General features: G+C 38.0%; 1 protein-coding gene across 3 annotated transcripts in view; it reads right to left on the bottom strand.

Moving 5' to 3' along the window:
• Positions 1-512: 512 nt before the first annotated feature.
• The window catches only part of LOC127430196 (endothelin-converting enzyme 2-like), a 98,062-nt gene continuing 78,633 nt past the window's right edge, over positions 513-19,941 (bottom strand). For all 3 annotated transcript variants that reach the window (XM_051679771.1, XM_051679772.1, XM_051679773.1), the window contains 9 exons: positions 19,545-19,655; positions 16,903-17,001; positions 16,663-16,740; positions 16,129-16,232; positions 15,897-16,007; positions 15,641-15,708; positions 15,172-15,362; positions 3,587-3,682; positions 513-3,459 (listed from right to left, as the gene is read on the bottom strand). In XM_051679771.1, the coding sequence (XP_051535731.1) occupies positions 3,283-3,459; positions 3,587-3,682; positions 15,172-15,362; positions 15,641-15,708; positions 15,897-16,007; positions 16,129-16,232; positions 16,663-16,740; positions 16,903-17,001; positions 19,545-19,655 (1,035 nt within the window). In that variant the 3' untranslated portion in view covers positions 513-3,282. The remainder of the gene's footprint in view (positions 3,460-3,586; positions 3,683-15,171; positions 15,363-15,640; positions 15,709-15,896; positions 16,008-16,128; positions 16,233-16,662; positions 16,741-16,902; positions 17,002-19,544; positions 19,656-19,941) is intronic.

The following is a 19,941-nucleotide window of genomic DNA, read 5'->3' as shown; positions in this document are numbered from 1 at the left end:
TGTGTGTAGCACATTTGAGCGTGGCGGCGTCCGTCTCACCTGTAAAATATGGGACAATAGGCATCCCATAAAACACACTGTAATTTCAGCCAAAATACAGTGTGTCCTGACTAATTCTCCCCCATTTTATTTTTTGATGTCTTTTAAAAGTTTCAAATAAAGCCAAATTTGTTCAAATTAACCAAAATCATCCCTTACTGTATGTCTGTAATATCTTTCCTTTAATGACACAAATGTTTTTAAAATGTAACAAAATTTATTTTCCACACTAATACAATGATTATTTTCAACAGAAACCCAAGTGCAATATTATTTGTTATAATATATATCCTTTATTTCAGTGACAGTTCTTTAGGCAAAATGTTGCACTACACACTTGGCAGAGCATCTTCCCCTGTCAACTAATATTTCAGGGAATGCCATCTCATAAAAAAAGAAAAGATAACACAATTAAAAGAAAGTGTAACCTCTCAAACATCAATGCCAGCAGTACAAAAGGAAGATGACAATAATACACCAGTTGATTAAATGTTTAATGTACACTATAAATTAAGGCATCTTCATAAATGAAGAAAAAAGCAAAAATGACAACAATTAACAGTGACAGGGCAGACAATATCACCCTGCTCAGTCCCATTATTATGAACGGAATGTAGTATGTGGCACATCAATGACATTCTGGAAATAATGTTTCACATCTATCATTTCCCTAAGTTTAACTTTGACACACTGAAAACAAAGTATTGGTGTCAGAATGTTTTGGGTACCTCCACTCCATTAAACCAAACCTAAAAAAATGGCTTTCATCCAACAAAATCAACAATAACATTAGAACAATCAGTCAAAAACCTTGTTCTTAAATGTCTCAACAGGAATATCTGGATTGGCAACTTGGTATTTCAGATTGAAATTGCAACTAAAGAAGGTACATATCACACTTAATGGCAAGCACTGGTTATTTAAAGGCTTTCAAATGTTTCAAGTTTTCGTTGTGTTTTTGTTTTTAATTTGAAAAATTTTAAAATTAGTATATGTACATGTTATTTCATAGGTCTATACCTTCAATAATTAAGGCCAAAACCAAACCTCTCCTCTACAAACATTATACTGGCATCTAAAACTGCCCCACAATCCTCATGGAGCCCATCAACGTTAACGTCACAAAAATCTTCATGGTATATATTAAATACATAATGAAAATAGCCAAGAAGCATTCAGACATATGTACACAATTCAAGCAATCCTAAAACAAAGCACGACACGATATGAACTCAGCATAGAGTAAAACTTGAGTTTTTAACTTCTGTTTGTTCTTGGAAAAGCTGTAGACAAACTAATGCCTCTTTTCTTTATATACAATCAAACTGCAATGTGTTTTACGACTGCAGGGGAAATCACAAAGAAATGAAAATTATGATTTTTTTCACCCTCATGTCGTTTTGAACCTATGTTTTTCTTTCTTCCGTGAAATGCAAAAAAAAAGATGTTTTGAAGAATGTTCAAGCTGCTCCAAGTAAGGTAGACGGTGACCAGGAGTGTATAATGAAGGTGAGCTGTTTAAAAGTATCATAAAAGTGACTTGTGCGCCGTGTGACGAACTGAGTGAAATATAAGTCCTTATAAATGGAAAACCTTCCCCTTTGCCATAGCTCTCAAATCGTATACACACTTGCGCATATGCAAACTTTGCGACTAAAGACATTCTGCCAGCATCAAACAGCACAGTCTTGAGACCAATCGTGACATCCTTACAATTGAATATGTGCAAGTGCAAATTAAATTAGAGAGCTACAGTGGAGTTTTGCTACCTAACACAAAGCTGTCATATGCAGAAAACTTGGAATATAGTGCACAAGTCATAAAGAGCAAGAGGGACTGATTATATTTTTATGGTGCTTTTTTGTCCTTTTTGAAGCTTGACAGTATACAGCAAATCACCATCCACGTTTGATAACATCTCTTTTGGGGATCCAAAGGAAAAAAGAAAAGCATTTGCTTTAGAACGTCATGGGGGTGAGTAAACGATGACAGAATTTTCACTTTTAGATGGACTATTCCTTTGTTGAAGAGTTTAATAAAATAAGATGGACACTGAGAGCTTCAGCTTTGAAAATGGTGCAATTCAACTTTGATTAAAGGTCAACAAAAGGTGAAGTAAGCAGCATTCAAAATACACCATACAACAAATTCTGTCTGCATTACCAATGGAGATGGGTGATCAGATTCAAACATTCAGGGTCAAATTAGAGCCAGTAAAAATTTAGAAAATGGAATTGTGAAATCTGAAATGGGTAATATGATCCTTCTAAAGTCATCCAACCACCTCTGATGCAACTCCCTAAAACACTTTTTAGGGTTCCTGGGAAATTTAGCAGAAGATGAAAGAATACATTTTTTGTTTTCAGGACGTAATGTGATAAATCACTTAAGCAGACTTGACAAAGTTCAGCACAACATGGCAAACAATGTGGTGACACAGACATGGAAATGCATTGCTCAAACACAACACATTAATGTCTAAAGGCAAACACATCATATTGAATTACAGTGAAGGTAAAGCAGTGGATTTACACTTTCACAAGCAACAAAACTGAATTTGTTCTTTGGCAAAGAGCAGTTTAAAATTAACTTTGTCTAGACAAAAATATGTCTATGATACTCTAATCCACAGGTTGGATGAACAAACATGGGCTTTCCCTGTCATAACTGCCGTTTGATAGCATTTATATGAAATCAAAATTGGGAAATACACTTTCATCCTTGAAAGCACTTCCTTCCTGTGGGGTCAAAGATGTCATTCAGCACTTCCTGTGAGGTCACTATGAGAACATAAAACGTCCTGTGAAGTCATAACAGATGGAGCCAAACATTTCCTATGAGGTCACAAAGAGGTGCTCCCAGTGGCAACACAGCGGTCAAATCTTCCATCCCAGAAGATGAGAATTCAGGCTTGTTGTAAACAGGGTATGATGCACAGAAAAACACATACAAGTGTTGGATGAGCCCTGATTGGCCCCTCGTCTCCCAAAGTTCAGCAAACAAATAAATAAAATGAGCCTGCATGGGCTGGTATGGTGGTAGAGGAAAATAGATATCAGTTGACCCAATCATTGGAGAACATAAACATTGGAGGATACTCTCAACGTTCTCCTACTTTCAGCCCAACACTTTATATAATTTTGAGCACATAAATATTTTTTTTATTGTCAATCTGTCAGTGTTGTGGCTAGGCTGATCTGTGCAAGCAAGCTGGTGGGCCCAGATGTCTTCTGGGTGACAGTTCTACCACACCTCACAGCGGTGGCCTGAGTTCATGGGAGAGCCCAGTGGGCACTGGAAGTGCTCTGCAAAGTCGGGCGAGTTGGACAGAGTGCCGATGACGCGGTATTTGGGTGGGCTGTGAGGGTCCGTCATCAGTCCCTCATGAGCGCTTTCTGGTGTTCGAACAGAACACCACACCTATGAACAAAAAAAGCAAAAGGAATGTGTGTCTGAGATCTAATGATTTCAGAATCATAGCACTGTTTTTTTATTGTTGGAAGCTGTTTCTTTTTTTGTAATGAGGTGTGTTGTTGTAAGTCATTACCTGTGCAAAACCCACAAAGAAGAGCTGGTTGTTTGTGAGGTTCACAGCTGGGAGTCTCTTCTCTTCTCCATTCTTTTTCACCCATGACTTATATGCCTGCACAAACAAACATATCATAAATTTTTTTATTTGCCTTTATAAATTGAAGTAGTGTCTAGAGTTAGACCTCAGTAGCCAATAGTTGGAGTTTTGATCTTGTGGTCTGACTATTGAGACCTCTGAAGACCACATAAGTGTTCTGGGTCACATTATCAAGTGTCTTGGTCTGTGTCTTAGACTTAGGTCTTAGTCTGGATCTGGGCCTTGAGGAGTCTAGACTTGGTCTGGATCTGGGCTTCAATGGGTCTATTCTTGGTCTGCATTTAAGAGGATCTTGTCTTGATCTGGATCTGGGCCTTGTGGAGACTAGTCTTGGTCCAGATCTGGGTCTTGAGGGGTCTAGATTTGTTCTTGATCTGAGCCTTAATGGCTCAAGTCTTAGTCTGGATTTTAGGGGATCTTGTCTTGGTCAAGATCTTGTCCTCAATTTGTCTAGTCTTAGTCTGGATTTTATGGAATCTTATCTTGGTCTGAATCTTAGGGGGACTGTTATTGGTCTGGGTCTAGGGAATCTTGTCTTAGTCTGGGTCTTAAGGAGTTTGGGTTTGCTAAGGGATTTGTCTGGGCCTCAGAGGGTCTGGTATTTATCTATTGGTCTGAGTCTTACAGGGACTAGTATTGTATGGGTCTTAGGAGATCTAGTATCAGTCTGGGTTTAGGGGATCTTGTCTTGGTCTGGGTCTTAGGGAGTGTGGGTTTGGTCAGAGGTCTGAGAGGATCTGTTTTTTGTCCATTGGTTTGGGTCTTAGGGGGACTAGTATTGGTATAGGTCTTAGTGGGTCTAATATTGGTCTGGTTTTTAGGGATCTTGTCTTGGTCTGTCTCTTAGGGGTCTAATATTGATATGAGTCTTAGAGGGTGTACTAATGGTCTGGGTCTTAGAGGGTCTGGTATTTTTCCATTAGTGTAGGTCTTAGGGGGTCTAGTTTTGGTCTTTTTTTAAGGGGATCTTGTCTAGGTCTGTGTCTTAGGGGGTCTGGTATTGGTCTGAGTCTTAGATTAGCTGTTATTTGTCCATTCATCTGGGTCTTAGTGGGGCTAGTATTGGTATGGGTCTTAGGCAGTCTAATATTGGTCTGGGATTTGGGAATCTTGTCTTGTTCTGTGTCTAAGGGTGTGTAGTATTGATATGGGTCTTAGGAGATATTTTTCTTGGTCTGGGTCTTAGGGGGACTAGCATTGGTATAGGTCTTAGGGGGTCTAATATTGGTCTGGTTTTTAGGGATCTTGTCTTGTCTGTCTCTTAGGGGTGTAGTATTGTATAAGCCTAAGGGGATCTAGTATAAGTCTGGGTCTAGAGGATCTTGTCTTGGTCTGGGTCTTGTCAGAGATGGGTCTGGGTCTTAGAAGGTCTGATATTTGTCCATTGGTCTGTCTTAGGGGGACTAGTATTGTATGGGTCCTAAGGGGTCTAGTAATTGTCTGGGTCTTAGACGATCCTGTCCTGGTCTGGTTCTTAGGGAGTCTTGGTTTGGTCAGGGATTGGTCCACTGGTCAAGGCCTTAGGGGATCTTCTCTTGGTACGGGGGTCTGGCACTGGTCTGGGTCTTAGGGGATCTTATTTTCATCTATTTCTTAGGGCAGGGGTGTCCAAACCTTTTCTATTGGGGGGCAAATGCAGAAAAAAAGGTGTTGCAGGCCACATCTCTGTAATAATTAAAAAAGGGCCACATACTACTAGTTTGCCTCTATGCATCATCTACATATTGTATACGTAATATTATGCTAGTTTTGGGAGCCACGTGATGCTATGCGAGGGTTGGTCACTTAAAGGCAAGCTCCGCTTAAACTTTGCCACAATTATCCTTTTAAGCAATATTAACCGGTGAGAACTGTAATAGTTTTGTTTGCTAAACTGTGTTGGGAGGGCAGGTTGTCGAAACATTTCAAAATCATCGGCCTATGGGGACATTAAAAAGCACTTATGTTCTCACGTGTCAGACACCTCGCAGGATCAGGATGGCAGAGGTCCAGTAAAAAGTGGCAGCGAGCTTCGTGAAGTAGGTCAGGATATCTCGAACATTTATGCAGCGCTGATGAAAATCTCGACCGACTTGGAGGGCCTCACTGACATACGACGAGCGATCACATCTATGGAAGCGAAACTTTTCACCCTGATCACAAGAATGGACGGGGTCAAGTTTCTGGAGTTGGCAGAAAGAGAGCTACAGGCTAACCCGCCTGCTATCAAGATGTGGAAAGCGTGTGGGAAAAACTAGAAGATATGGAAAATTGGAGCAGGCATAATAATGTTCGTTTCTTTGGAATTCCCGAGGGAAAGGAAAGTTAAGATATGGTGATGTTTTTTGAACGGGCTTATTCTGAATTTCATGAACAGCAGACTGCCAGCTCGAAACTGAGTGCACCCACAGAGTTTTCGGTCAGCTTCCCGGGGCGGGTGACAGACCTCGATCTATCCTGGTAAGATTCTTGTGGTCGGCTGACAGAGACTTTGTTCTGCGAGCGGTGAGGAATAAAGGCAAGTTGTGCTGGGAGGATCACATCATCATGGTTTTTCCGGACTTTGCTAAGGCAACACAAGCAAAGAGGGCCGGATTCAAAGAGTGTAAATAATTGCTGCACCAACAGAAGGTGGGCTTTGCACTGCATATTCCTGCTAAGCTGAGAATTGACACCAAGGATGGTTGCAAGACTTTTACATGCCCACGACAAGCTATGGCCTGCATTAAATTAATGGTGTGAGTGGGTAATTTTACCTGCACTCGGTCAACAATACTGACTACACATCATGCATTTTACTGATGAAGCCTGAGAGGGTTTGTTATCCTGTTGACTGTCCACTGACTTTCGCACTACTCTTTTTTTCTTTTTTCTCTTTCTCCCTTTGTTGACTTATTATTGAGTTAATTTGTTCATTTTGTGGGTTTGATGAGATTATTTATTGGGGCTTATTTTATGGAATACATTTTTGAGTAATTTAATGGCACGGTTTATGTAAATAAATAAATAAATATAAAGCAAGTGAAAAAATTAATAAATATAAAACACCGGACTTGAGCAATCCGGTAGCAATAGTGTTGCGGAAAATCTCGTGAGCATGCATGGGGGATGGATGCCAGTTGGGACTGTTGTGCGTGGGTTGAAGTGCATTTTTTTGTTTCTTCTATGGATTGTTCAGGATTTGATGGTTACATCAATCTTGGAAAGTGGTCTATATAATTTTGCCTTGGGTACACAATTTGTCTTTACATGTCAATATGTCACAATTTAATATAGGTAAAATATTTCTCTCCATATGGAATGTTAATGGGCCGGGGCACCCTATTAAAAGAAGGAAGGTTGTATCTTTCCTTAAGCGTGAAAAATATGATATAGTGTTCCTTCAAGAAATGCACCTTTCTCCACAGGAAGCTGAAAAGCTTGGTAGGGCATGGGGTGGGCATGTGTTTTGCTGTGCTGGTTTGAGTAAGAGCAGGGAAGTCATCACATTGATAAGTAAGCATCTACAATTTAAATGTCTCAAGCACTACAGAGGATGTGTAAAAATCTTGGTCTTGCAGATATTTGGAGACTTCTGAATCCATCTGGGAGGGACACCTTTTTTCTGCAGTCCATAAGATTTACTCTAGAAAATATATATATATATATATATTTTTTATATATCTAAGTCACTTATTCCATCTGCCACTGACTGCTCAATTGGGAACATTTTAGTTTCAGATCATGCTATGGTGTGATTAGAGATGTTGCCACATATAGAGAAAAGAAAATCATATAGATGGCGCTTTAATACATCCCTTCTACAAGAATCAGCTTTTCATTTCAAATGTAAAATCATTGTTTATGTAGAAACCAATTGGTCCTCAGTGTCCTCTGTGGGTGTGGCATGGAATGCGCTTAAGGCAGTTCTTAGGGGGCAGATCATACAATATGCCTCATTCATTAAAAAGATCAAAGCACAGGAATTCATAGAATTGGAAAAGAATATTAAAAGTGCTGAAACAGAGCTGAAGCACCGAATGTCATCCCATGGTCTTAGAGGGTTGACTCAGCTAAAGTACAGGTACAATACTATTTTGTGACAGAAGGTAAAGTTTTGGTTATTCAGGGCAAGACAGACATATTTTGAGTCGGAGGACAAAGCAGGGAAACCTCTTGTAAGATACATAAAACAGAGAGTTTTTTTCCACCATTCCTTCAGTGGTCTTCTGGAGGCAATATACAGGTGCATCTCAATAAATTAGAATGTCGTGGAAAAGTTCATTTATTTCAGTAATTCAACTCAAATTGTGAAACTTGTGTATTAAATAAATTCAGTGCACACAGACTGAAGTAGTTTAAGTCTTTGGTTCTTTTAATTGTGATGATTTTGGCTCACATTTAACAAAAACCCACCAATTCACTATCTCAAAAAATTAGAATACATCATAAGACCAATAAAAAAAAAAATTTTTTAGTGAATTGTTGGCCTTCTGGAAAGTATGTTCATTTACTGTATATGTACTCAATACTTGGTAGGGGCTCCTTTTGCTTTAATTACTGCCTCAATTCGGCGTGGCATGGAGGTGATCAGTTTGTGGCACTGCTGAGGTGGTATGGAAGCCCAGGTTTCTTTGACAGTGGCCTTCAGCTCATCTGCATTTTTTTGGTCTCTTGTTTCTCATTTTCCTCTTGACAATACCCCATAGATTCTCTATGGGGTTCAGGTCTGGTGAGTTTGCTGGCCAGTCAAGCACACCAACACCATGGTCATTTAACCAACTTTTGGTGCTTTTGGCAGTGTGGGCATGTGCCAAATCCTGCTGGAAAATGAAATCAGCATCTTTAAAAATCTGGTCAGCAGAAGGAAGCATGAAGTGCTCCAAAATTTCTTGGTAAATGGGTGCAGTGACTTTGGTTTTCAAAAAACACAATGGACCAACACCAGCAGATGACATTGCACCCCAAATCATCACAGACTGTGGAAACTTAACACTGGACTTCAAGCAACTTGGGCTATGAGCTTCTCCACCCTTCCTCCAGACTCTAGGAGCTTGGTTTCCAAATGAAATACAAAACTTGCTCTCATCTGAAAAGAGGACTTTGGACCACTGGGCAACAGTCCAGTTCTTCTTCTCCTTAGCCCAGGTAAGACACCTCTGACGTTGTCTGTGGTTCAGGAGTGGCTTAACAAGAGGAATACAACAACTGTAGTCAAATTCCTTGACACGTCTGTGTGTGGTGGCTCTTAATGCCTTGACCCCAGCCTCAGTCCATTCCTTGTGAAGTTCACCCAAATTCTTGAATCGATTTTGCTTGACAATCCTCATAAGGCTGCGGTTCTCTCGGTTGGTTGTGCATCTTTTTCTTCCACACTTTTTCCTTCCACTCAAATTTCTGTTAACATGCTTGGATACAGCACTCTGTGAACAGCCAGCTTTTTGGCAATGAATGTTTGTGGCTTACCCTCCTTGTGAAGGGTGTCAATGATTGTCTTCTGGACATCTGTCAGATCAGCAGTCTTCTCCATGATTGTGTAGCCTAGTGAACCAAACTGAGAGACCATTTTGAAGGCTCAGGAAACCTTTGCAGGTGTTTTGAGTTGATTAGCTGATAGGCATGTCACCATATTCTAATTTTTTGAGATAGTGAATTGGTGGGTTTTTGTTAAATGTGAGCCAAAATCATCACAATTAAAAGAACCAAAGACTTAAACTACTTCAGTCTGTGTGCATTGAATTTATTTAATACACGAGTTTCACAATTTGAGTTGAATTACTGAAATAAATGAACTTTTCCACGACATTCTAATTTATTGAGATGCACCTGTATTTACTTCTGCCACAAATATTAATAAGGCCTTTAAAGAATTCTACTTCGATCTTTATAGCTCCACGTCTTCTTCTACCGATAAATATATTAGAAATTTCTAGAGCTTAAATGATTAGTCAACGTTATCGACAATGTCAACAATAAAACATTTAGACAAAAATTTTCATTGTCGAATAGTCATTTGATCTCATTTAACATAACATGAGATCATATTAAACTCTAATGATGATGCGTGAGAGCAGCACTGCAGTTTGTGTCTGACTGAGGAGAGGAAGAATTACACAGCTCACAGTCCAGATGCACTCTAAATTTTCCAAACAGCTTCAGGTGATGCAGATCGCAAAGTATGAGGGAATTATAATGCAAAAATACAAAATAAGTAAATACAGAAGCACTCTCATTGTGGAATAAGTGGAGCTGGAGCTACCGCTCCGCTGAAGCAAAACTTGTGTGTCGAGCGTCTTTAAAGGAAACACCCCGTTACATCTTAAATGCAGTTATACTTAATGCGTTATAGCTTTATTAAAGTTCAAATAATATGGGAGCAGATCATGTACTGTAAATAACTACAAACTCCGAAACTGGCATTTCTCTGTGCGGTCAGCGCCTCTTCTATGAGTTGCATGAATGTCCCGATCTAAGGGATAGAGACTGAAACTGCATCCGGCTGACGCACACTCTGTCGCGGGGATGCTCATCCCGAGCGCACACGCTTGCTGCAGCTAGATTATAATATGATGGCTCGTGACTTATTGAATCATAATATGTGTCACTGCATTTCTTATCATGAAGAAAAGTGGCAATACGCAGCTTTATTAATAAGAGAGAGTTTGTTTTTTTGAGAGTTAAAGATGGATTGAAGTGAACAAAAATGTGAGAGAGAGGGTAGTCTTCGCCCCATTATACACTGCAACAAAATATGTTTTTAATTTTTTTTTTCATAAAAAACAAAACAAAATTGGCTTGTTTTCAAATATAAATATCTAAAACTCCTTTAAAACAACGTGCATTTGTTTAGCAGCTATACTGCAGAAGAATTTTTTTTATCTGAGAATGTTGAATATAATATTAAATATACAAATATTTTAAAATATCTAAAAATCCTTTAAAAAAAGACGCATTCACCTGAGAAGCAGCATATAAGATATTAAGACTTGCTTTTAGAGAATAGATCTTGAATATAAGTATATTTTGTCTTTACTGCACTCGCAGAAGTATAACCAAGTGAAAAAATACACTTATATACATAATGCACTTATATTTAAGATACATTCTCTTAAAGAAAGTCTAAATATATGATGTGCTGCTTCTCAAGTAAATGTATCTTGTTTTAAGGATTTTTAGACAATTTTAAATGGAAAACAAGACAAAAACACTCAATAACAATAGGATTTTTTTGCAGTGAATTTCTTAACTGAATTAAACTTAATAAAAAATATTTTCCCTTTAATTCAGTGAATGTCATTTAGAAGAATTTTTAAAAGATGATTTTGTCCTCTTAATTGTTAGTAAGCATTTTATACAACCATTTAAGTCGGGGCACAAGCTGAATAATCGGTTACGAGCTAATGATTAATCGTTGCAATAATCGCCAAATAGTCGAATAATCATTCTAATGATCATTAGATTAACTGATTATCAAAATAATTGTTAGTTGCAGCCCTAGAAACTTTGCAGAGCCATTAGAACTTCCTAAATTGACGAGTGATCAAAAAGACTTTCTTGACTCAGATATTACTTTGGAGGAGCTTGTTGAGGTAATTAAAGCCTTGCCAACAGGTAAGGCACCGGGGGCAAATGGTTCTGCCATAGAATTTTTTAGATCTCATGTCACAGAACTGGCTCCAATTATGTTAGAAGTTTACCCACAGTCATTAAAGAAAGATGAACTACAGGCAACCATGACGCAAGCCCTGATCAGTCTCATTCTTAAAAAAGATAAGGACCCAAATGAATGTAAAAGTTATCATCCAATTTCCCTGATCCAATTAGATGTAGAAATATTGTCTAAAATTCTGGCTAATCGATTAAGCAGAGTATTTTCATCTATTGTACATATATAGATCAAGTGGGGATTATTTGTGGTCGTAGTACTTCTGATAATATTAGACATTTTATAAATATTATGTGGTTGGTAGAGAATGATCATCTCACTTGACGCAGAGAAGGCATTTGATATCAAATAATATGAATGTTTAGATTATATTTTAACTAGTGTTTACGCTGCCTCATTATCATCAACGAAGCTTGTGTTTGCAAATATCTGTTCGGGTGTAAATGTGTAAAATGTGCTGTAAATATGCCCATATTAGAAAATCAGCATATTAGAATGATTTCTGAAGGATCATGTGACACTGAAGACTGCAGTAATGATGCTGAAAATTCAGCTTTGGTCACGGGAATAAATTGCATTTTACAATATATTCAAATAGAAAAGTTATTTTAAATTGTAAAAATGTTCACAATATTCATGATCATCCACGCCTCCTCGCATATGGCCTTTCTAACACTAAAAGTGTCTTACAAAAGTTAAATGACTATATTGTTTTGTCTGAATGAGTGATCAGGATGGTTTTCACATCATTTTTGTAGCAAAAACTCTAGGCTACAAGATCCAGTTCTCAAAAGTCTCGTGAACAAATGTTTAGTATGTGTTATATGGCCTTATTTCAGTGACTTAGTTCAAAAAACACGCATAAACGTTATTTTCTCAAAAATACAAATATGTACATACATGTTGCTCACATATTATTGTAGCCCAATTTGTGCTGAATACAGTTTTATCAGACTTTAGCCATTAATATGTTTTTAAGCAAAAAGAGGGTTCAGACCCCAGAGGGTTAAGAGGTTATGGGAAAGAGATTTGAACTTAGTATTGGAGGATGGGGAGTGGGAAAGAATTCTTAAAAATGTTAAAACTAGTGACTCCAGCCAGGTCTCCTAAGCAACCAAATTGGCCCGTTTGCTAGGGAGGGTAGAGTCACATGGGGTAACATCCTCGTGGTCGCTATAATGTGGTTCTCGCTCTCGGTGGGGCACGTGGTGAGTTGTGCGTGGATGCAGCGGAGAATAGCGTGAAGCCTCCACACACACTATGTCTTTGCGGTAACGCGCTCAACAAGCCACGTGATAAGATGCACAGATTGACTGTCTCAGACTTGGAGGCAACTGAGATTCATACTCCGCCATGCGGATTGAGTCACTACGCCACCACGAGGACTTAGAGCGCATTGGGTATTGGGCATTCCAAATTGGGGATGCCCAATTAAGTTAAACCCTTTTAAGTTAAAGGGTTTAACTTAAAATAAGTTAAAACTATGTTTAGGGATGCAAGGGTATGCCTTAATCAGTTTAAGAATCAGTGGGGGTTTAAAGGGGTTAAAAGTTTATTCTGTACATTGATATGTTTTATTCTGTTTTGTTTTTAATCAATAAAAAGTTTGAATCTGAAAAATATTAGGCTAGTTTTAATCACACTTTGTGCTCTAAGGCAGTGGTTCTCAACCTTTTTGATTCCAAAACCCCCATTGCCCAAGAGAACATTCAAAGCCCCATTTTTAAAACAAAAACTGTTGTTGACAGGAGTTGTTGAATTAAAATAAAGAATTTAGAGTTTGCATGTTATATCTTGATTTTTAGCATGTTTTAGCATTTTATATGTTGTGTAGCAAATTCATCTTGAGGCCCTCTTGGAAATGGGCTGAGGCCCCCTTGTGGGTCCCAGCCTCCTGGTTAAGAACCACTGCTCTATGGTATACTCATGTAGGGCCTACACGTTAATAAAGGATAAACTATTTCACACACCAAGAACACTTGTAATAGAACAGCGATGTGTCTGATACTAAATATTATACTCACTTATATTAACTCACAATTGTATCATTTTGACATCCATTCAGTCACTTCAAAGCACATAGTGAAAAGAGTGTAGATGAGGGTGTGATCCATCACAATAATTCGAATCAGACAAAATTTTCCTGTTACGAAGTGATGCAAGGAATAACTTTTCTTTTTCAGTAATTCAATTATAGTTTCTGTTCTTTACTTGCTTTACAAATACAATGTTAATTTGATGAAAATTATTGTGCTACCTTTTATTTTGTGGACGCGCATGTGCAAGCTGAGCATGCGCAGTACATGCATAGATGTACGAGTGTATTAAGCGCTCAAGTGGCGCTCGGAAGCCATTGAATAATTTTTCTTGTATCAATGAAACATCAAAACGAACCATTTTAATCATTTACAATTAATTAAACTTCCCAGTGCTACATAGTCATTCTGGGAGAGTGTGCTCAGCTCACGCATCTCTGTGCCCACTAAAAAAATTCAGTGCTGCAACTCGCACTGCACAACAACAGCCCTACTCATTTGTATGATGGTTTGTTTTGGGACATTTTACTGAGAATAAGTAAATAAGACAAGTATCTTTGCTCTGAAACCAATTTACCAGTCCTTTTACATATGCATAATTCTTTTTACGTGGTGCATCATTCTTGGAAATCTGGAATATTCTAAACTCCTGCCAGTGGATGAAGCTAGTATTTGGTCTGGGACTTAAGCAATCAGGCATTGGTCTGGGTCTTGGAAAATCTGTATTTGTCTCCAACTCAGAGGATTTGCTGGTAACACTATCTTTGAACTGTGGTTACAATTATTTAAGGGAATATTCTGGGTTCAATACAAGTTAAGCTCAATCAAAAGCTTTTGTTGCACAATCGAAAGCATTTGTGGCATAATTAACAAAAATGAATTTTGACTTGTTTCTCCTTTTCTTTAAAAAAAAAAAAGCAAAAATCGAGGTTAAGAGACACTTGCAATGGAAGGGAATGGGGGCCAATTTTTGAACATTTAAATACTCACTGTTTCAAAAGTATAGCCACAAGACATAAAGGATATGCATGTAAAAATTATTTTAGCACGATAAAATCACTTGCAAACCTTTTCTGTGTAAAGTTATAACCAATTTTACAACTTCGTTACCAAGACAATGTAATGTCAACAAACCCTAAAACGACTGTAAAAATGACAATTTCAACAACTTTAAAACTCAAATAATACACAAGTTTTAACAGAATAATGAATCCAAGTGCTTTTATAAAATTATAAGCTTCACATTTCTGTGTTTAAACTACCCCCCCCATCCCCCCCAGAATCTACACCCCTGCTCCATTCACTTCCATTGTAAATGGTTCACTGTAACCTCGATTTTTGCTTTTTTTTTTTTTTTAAGAAAAGGAGGAACGAGTCGAAATACATTTTTGTGGTAATCAACATTATGCCACAAATGCTGTCGATTGAGCTTAACTTGTATTGAACCTGGAAAATTATTTTAAGATAATTTATAACATACTATAAGATGTATTATGAGACATTACAAATGCATTATTAAAACAAAACAAATAGGTAACACTCACTATGAAGCCCATATTTATAATGCATTGTGAAGACATTATAGATATGGGCTTTATAGTGAGTGTTATCTATTTGTTTTAATAAATAAAGGTACATTCATATGTACTGTATATCCATCACCACAAAATGGAGCCTTGTCAAAAACGCAGATCAAACCTGGCCTTATGTGTTTTTGATAGGTGGAGAATGGTGTTTTATTAATAAAATGAATTACCGTACTGCTACATCAGCACACGGAGCTATGTGTACAGTATATGCTGCAACATGTATTTAAGAAGCAATTCCCTCAGCGAATTACTTACATGATAGGCAGCCTTTAAACCGCCATTGTCAGCTATGTTTTCTCCCAGCGTCTGTTTTCCATTTATGTGTTCTCCATTGATAGTGTATTGAGTGTACTGATCGACCATACACTCTGTGCGATTCTTAAACGCGTCCACCGAGGAGTTCTGCCACCACGGTCGAAGGTTCCCATCTTTGTCATACTCTCTGCCTGTGAAAAAAAGGATGGCTCACCCAAAATGCAAATTCTGCCATCATTTACCCTCAAATCCTGTATGACTTTTTTTTCCTTTCATAGAATACAAAAGGTGATGCTAGGCAGAATGTTAGCCTCAGTTACTATTGACTTTCAGTGTATCCTTTTTACCATATATTGAAAGCGAAAGGTGACTAAGGCTAACATTCTGCCTAAAAATCTCTTGTCATCTCGTTTTCATTTTAGGGTCAACTACAACGACCGCTAGTGTCCTTGCTTGGGTGTGTACTTACCTTGATCATCAAAAGCATGTGTTAACTCATGTCCCATGACCACTCCAATTCCACCAAAGTTTAAAGCTCTGTGAGACATAAACATGTACACTCTAAGTCTTCAAGATGAAAATTGAAGCATTTAAAAGGTATACAATATTGATATTTTGTTCATTTCTAATGAATAATTAAATGAGAAATCCTCCATGTATCTTTAAATTTTATGTATTTAAAAGTGTGTTAGCTGCAGCTAACTATTTCAGCCTGGATAACTTACTTAGGGTGATCCTGGGCGTAGAACGGGGCCTGTAAGATTCCAGCAGGGAAGACAATTCCATTCTTGGTTGGCATGTAGTATGCGTTCACCGTGGGTGGAGTCATACTCCATCTATAGATGCAAAGATACTGTAATCAGGTGTCGGCAACCATCTAACATTATATGTCAAATTTTTCTCTAACACACACACACACACACACACACACACACACACACACACACTTAAACTCACTGGTCTCTGTTTGGTGGCTTGCGGAGCTGGTCGGCCATCACTCGAGCTGAAAAGTTGTAGAAGTTGATCGTATTCTGGAAAAAATTGTCCTCTGTGACCTCATACTACAAGGACATACACACCAAATGTCAACCCAAATATTTGAAACTTTTAATAAATGTAATACTATTTCATAGTATTTCTTGAATATTTAATAAAACAAACATAATGTAGATTTTAAATAATCATAAATGTATAATGTAATAAATATTTGAATTATTCATGCTGTCTCCACAACCATTATTAACCTTGTATCTTTGTTACTTTTTACCAAAAAAGCATGACTTTACTGCTATTCTTGATATTCAGTTCCCCCCAACAAGTATCTGGACACACTTAATAATGAAAACAAGTGAAATGAGCTTGTGTTATCTTTCTTTAAAATAAATGCCACACGGTTTCATACTTTTATCTAATGCAATACATTTTTTAGTGTGATTTTTAAATGTTCAGAAATGTTTTGGGGGCAACGTATTCATGTATTTGCTGACTCACCCCATCATACACATCATCAAGCTCTTTGGAGTCCAGAATGAAGTCTGGGAATCCGATCATGTCGTAGATGGCATCCGCCTAGAGCCAGGAAAGACACATTAACCTGATCTTCTGGCAACCAACACAAACTATTTACGATAAGCTGTTTTCACTGTCTTGAATCCCAGACAAATCCTCAAGTTTTGGATATCCAGTCAGGCAGTTGACTCTATCATTCTATATCATTCAATCTGCTCTAACCTTGTCCTTGGCAGCTTGTCGGGTCTGTTCATCCATCCAGTTCAAATTGTCTAGAGCGTCTTTGAAAGCTGTGCGGATTTCATTGATCATCCCCTCTGCCTGCATTATGGAAAAAAAGAGACCGCATTGTGTGCTCAAGATGCAGTGCACACTGATGCCATATGGTGGCAAACTCGCACCATCACTGAGCTTCTAAATTCACCATGTGAGGAACTTACAAAAACACAACCGTTAAGCATTTTTAAATACTTAAAACACAGTTAAAATGAAAACTTTTGGGTTTCTAGCGTTTTTTTTTTTTGTCTTAAAGATGTAGTGTGCCATTTCTTTATGTTAAAATACTGAGGAGAATTGGAACTGGTAAAACTGGAGGTTATTTGCACATACTGTCTGTGCTGGTTTAGTGCCCGATTCTCTAAAGGAATTATGCAGCTCAGGCAACAGCACCAACGCGCCCACAAAATCGCTGCTGAACACAATTTTGCAAGCACAATTCTGATCTTGCAGGCCGATTCTGAGCGCTATGTAGCGAAGAAAACAGCACACCCTGCCAGGACTGTAGAGCATCGTCCCACTATTGTGATTCCAGACACCTGAATCATCTCTTTACATACAGAGAGTGCACTTGACTATATGCGCATCTTAGGTTATAATGCTCCTCTTCATCATTTGATTATTATTTCATGAATTACTGTAGACAAATAGGCGACGTATTAAAATATCTCTTTGAAATGAAATTCATTTTACCACCTGCTTTCATCTAGCGGTAATAGTGCCGGACAAATTTTATGAACAAAGAGCGTGCACGATTCTAGGATTTTGATCTTAGAGGGGCTAAGCCATCAATGACACTATTAGATGGGCACATTTGATGTATTTCACTATTTAGCATAGATGTTTTTTTTTGCTTTTATGTTTTTACTGTTTACATCATTCAAGATAGCCAGCTAATATACATTCACAATATTGTCATTTTCTATATTAAACACTTATAAAGTTATAAAAAACTGAAACTGTTTAAAGAACCATTCAAATGATTTTTTATTTATTTTCGATTTATTAACAAATGAAAATAAAATTGTGTTTATTATAGAAAATCAATAATTTCGCAACTTCTAAAGATAAAAGTTCTACCAAACACCAGAAAAACCTATTATTACAATAAATGTCATATTTAGCTTGGTTGTTTTTTAATAGAGTAAATTAACTCCAAATGATGTTTCTCTGTATGTCATAAATATGTAATTTATATAAATATTCAGTATATATATATATAAGATTAGTTCAGGTTTGTTCACATTCATTTAGTAACCATTTTTTTAAATCACATTTTTACACCTGTAGGTGGCAACATATGAACATCTTTTATGTGTTTTGGGTCATTAAATCATTGATAAAGCAGAGATGTTCACAACCGAGACAAATCTAATTATACTTTATTCAAATTAGCATGTCTACTAAGAGACTTTATCAGTGTTTAAATATCATAAGCATTTTCCCCACAAATGACAACAAAGCACATCATTTTGTGAACTGCTGTTGTGCATGACCATCAAGGTATACAAAAAAGACAACATAGCCTAAAGTAATTACAGGTTTTAATTACATCCCCATGTCACTGTAATGTCATTAGTCACTTTTACTCTTTTTTTTTTTTTTTTATCCCCTTTTCTCCCCAAATTGGCATGCCCAATTCCCACTACTTACTAGGTCCTCGTGGTGGCGCGGTTACTCACCTAAATCCGGGTGGCGGAGGACAAGTCTCAGTTGCCTCCGATTCTGAGACAGCCAATCTGCGCATTTTATCGCGTGGCTCGATGTGCATGACACCGCGGAGACTCACAGCATGTGGAGGCTCATGCTACTCTCCGCGATCCACGCACAACTTACCACGTGCCCCATTGAGAGTGAGAACCACTAATCGCGACCACGAGGTGTGACTCTACCCTCCCTAGCAACTGGGCCAATTTGGTTACTTAGGAGACCCGGTTGGAGTCACTCAGCACACCCTGGATTCGAACTCACGACTCCAGGGGTGGTAGTCAGTGTCAATACATGCTGAGCTACCTAGGCCCGGTCACTTTTACTCTTAATTAATCCAGCCCCTTTCTCTCCTTCTTAAACGAGATTACCAAACTAAACGAGCAACATGCCTCCTCTCCTTCACTCTGTCAAAAGACGCTGAAGCTCACTCGTAAATGGGGTGTATTTTTTCAATGGGTCAAACCAATGATATGGTCCTTCACAGCCCACACTCCAATGCTATTGGCTCATGCTACAGTCAGTCTTTACAGGTGGGAAAACCTCCCAAAGCATCTTTCACTTCAAACAAGTGCAGCATTGTGGCTGCAGCTGTTTAAAACACTTGTGTGCTGATTGAAAAGTCACAGATTTGTAGGGGGACTCTGAATTTTAGGGGGGCTGAAGCCCTCTTAAACACCGTAGCTTTTTGCATTGAAATACCACGCGGAAAAGTGGCGCAACTGTTTAGTAAATTTGGCCATGAATGTCTTTGGCAGACAAAGGAAGCATTCAGGAAATCTGTTTAAAAACAGTCATTATTTTTGCTATTTTGGTGCCATATAGTGCCGAAATTGCACACTTCACTTTTTAATGACTCACAGTGGCTTTGAGTGACTTACTATTTCTTTGCTTTGTTTGTCAAAGGTGGCTTTGACGAAAAGAGCACCCAATGCAAAACCAAGAGTGTCGTCTGTGTTCCCAATGCACGTCTGCCACCGCGGGGTACAGGACTGCATATAGAACACACAAATGCACAAATTACATTCAGATGAACTCCCCAGGTAACCTGAAACAAGTAGTCATAAAATACAAAATGAGGACCAGATTTTAGATTTGACTTGTGCCTGGATATTAATAATGTTCTGATTGCACAATAACACAATATATCCAGTAATTGTTTGTTGTTTACAATATATACAGTACATTAATTGCATCGCAGATTGTTTGAAAAGAAGAGAAAGAATCTCTCCATAAAGAAATAGTTCACCCAAAAATGAATATCCTGTCTTTGTGTAA

Source organism: Myxocyprinus asiaticus, chromosome 39 (genome assembly GCF_019703515.2).
Source record: "Myxocyprinus asiaticus isolate MX2 ecotype Aquarium Trade chromosome 39, UBuf_Myxa_2, whole genome shotgun sequence".
Lineage (NCBI taxonomy): Eukaryota > Metazoa > Chordata > Actinopteri > Cypriniformes > Catostomidae > Myxocyprinus > Myxocyprinus asiaticus.
This window is presented reverse-complemented; position numbering and strand designations above follow the sequence as displayed.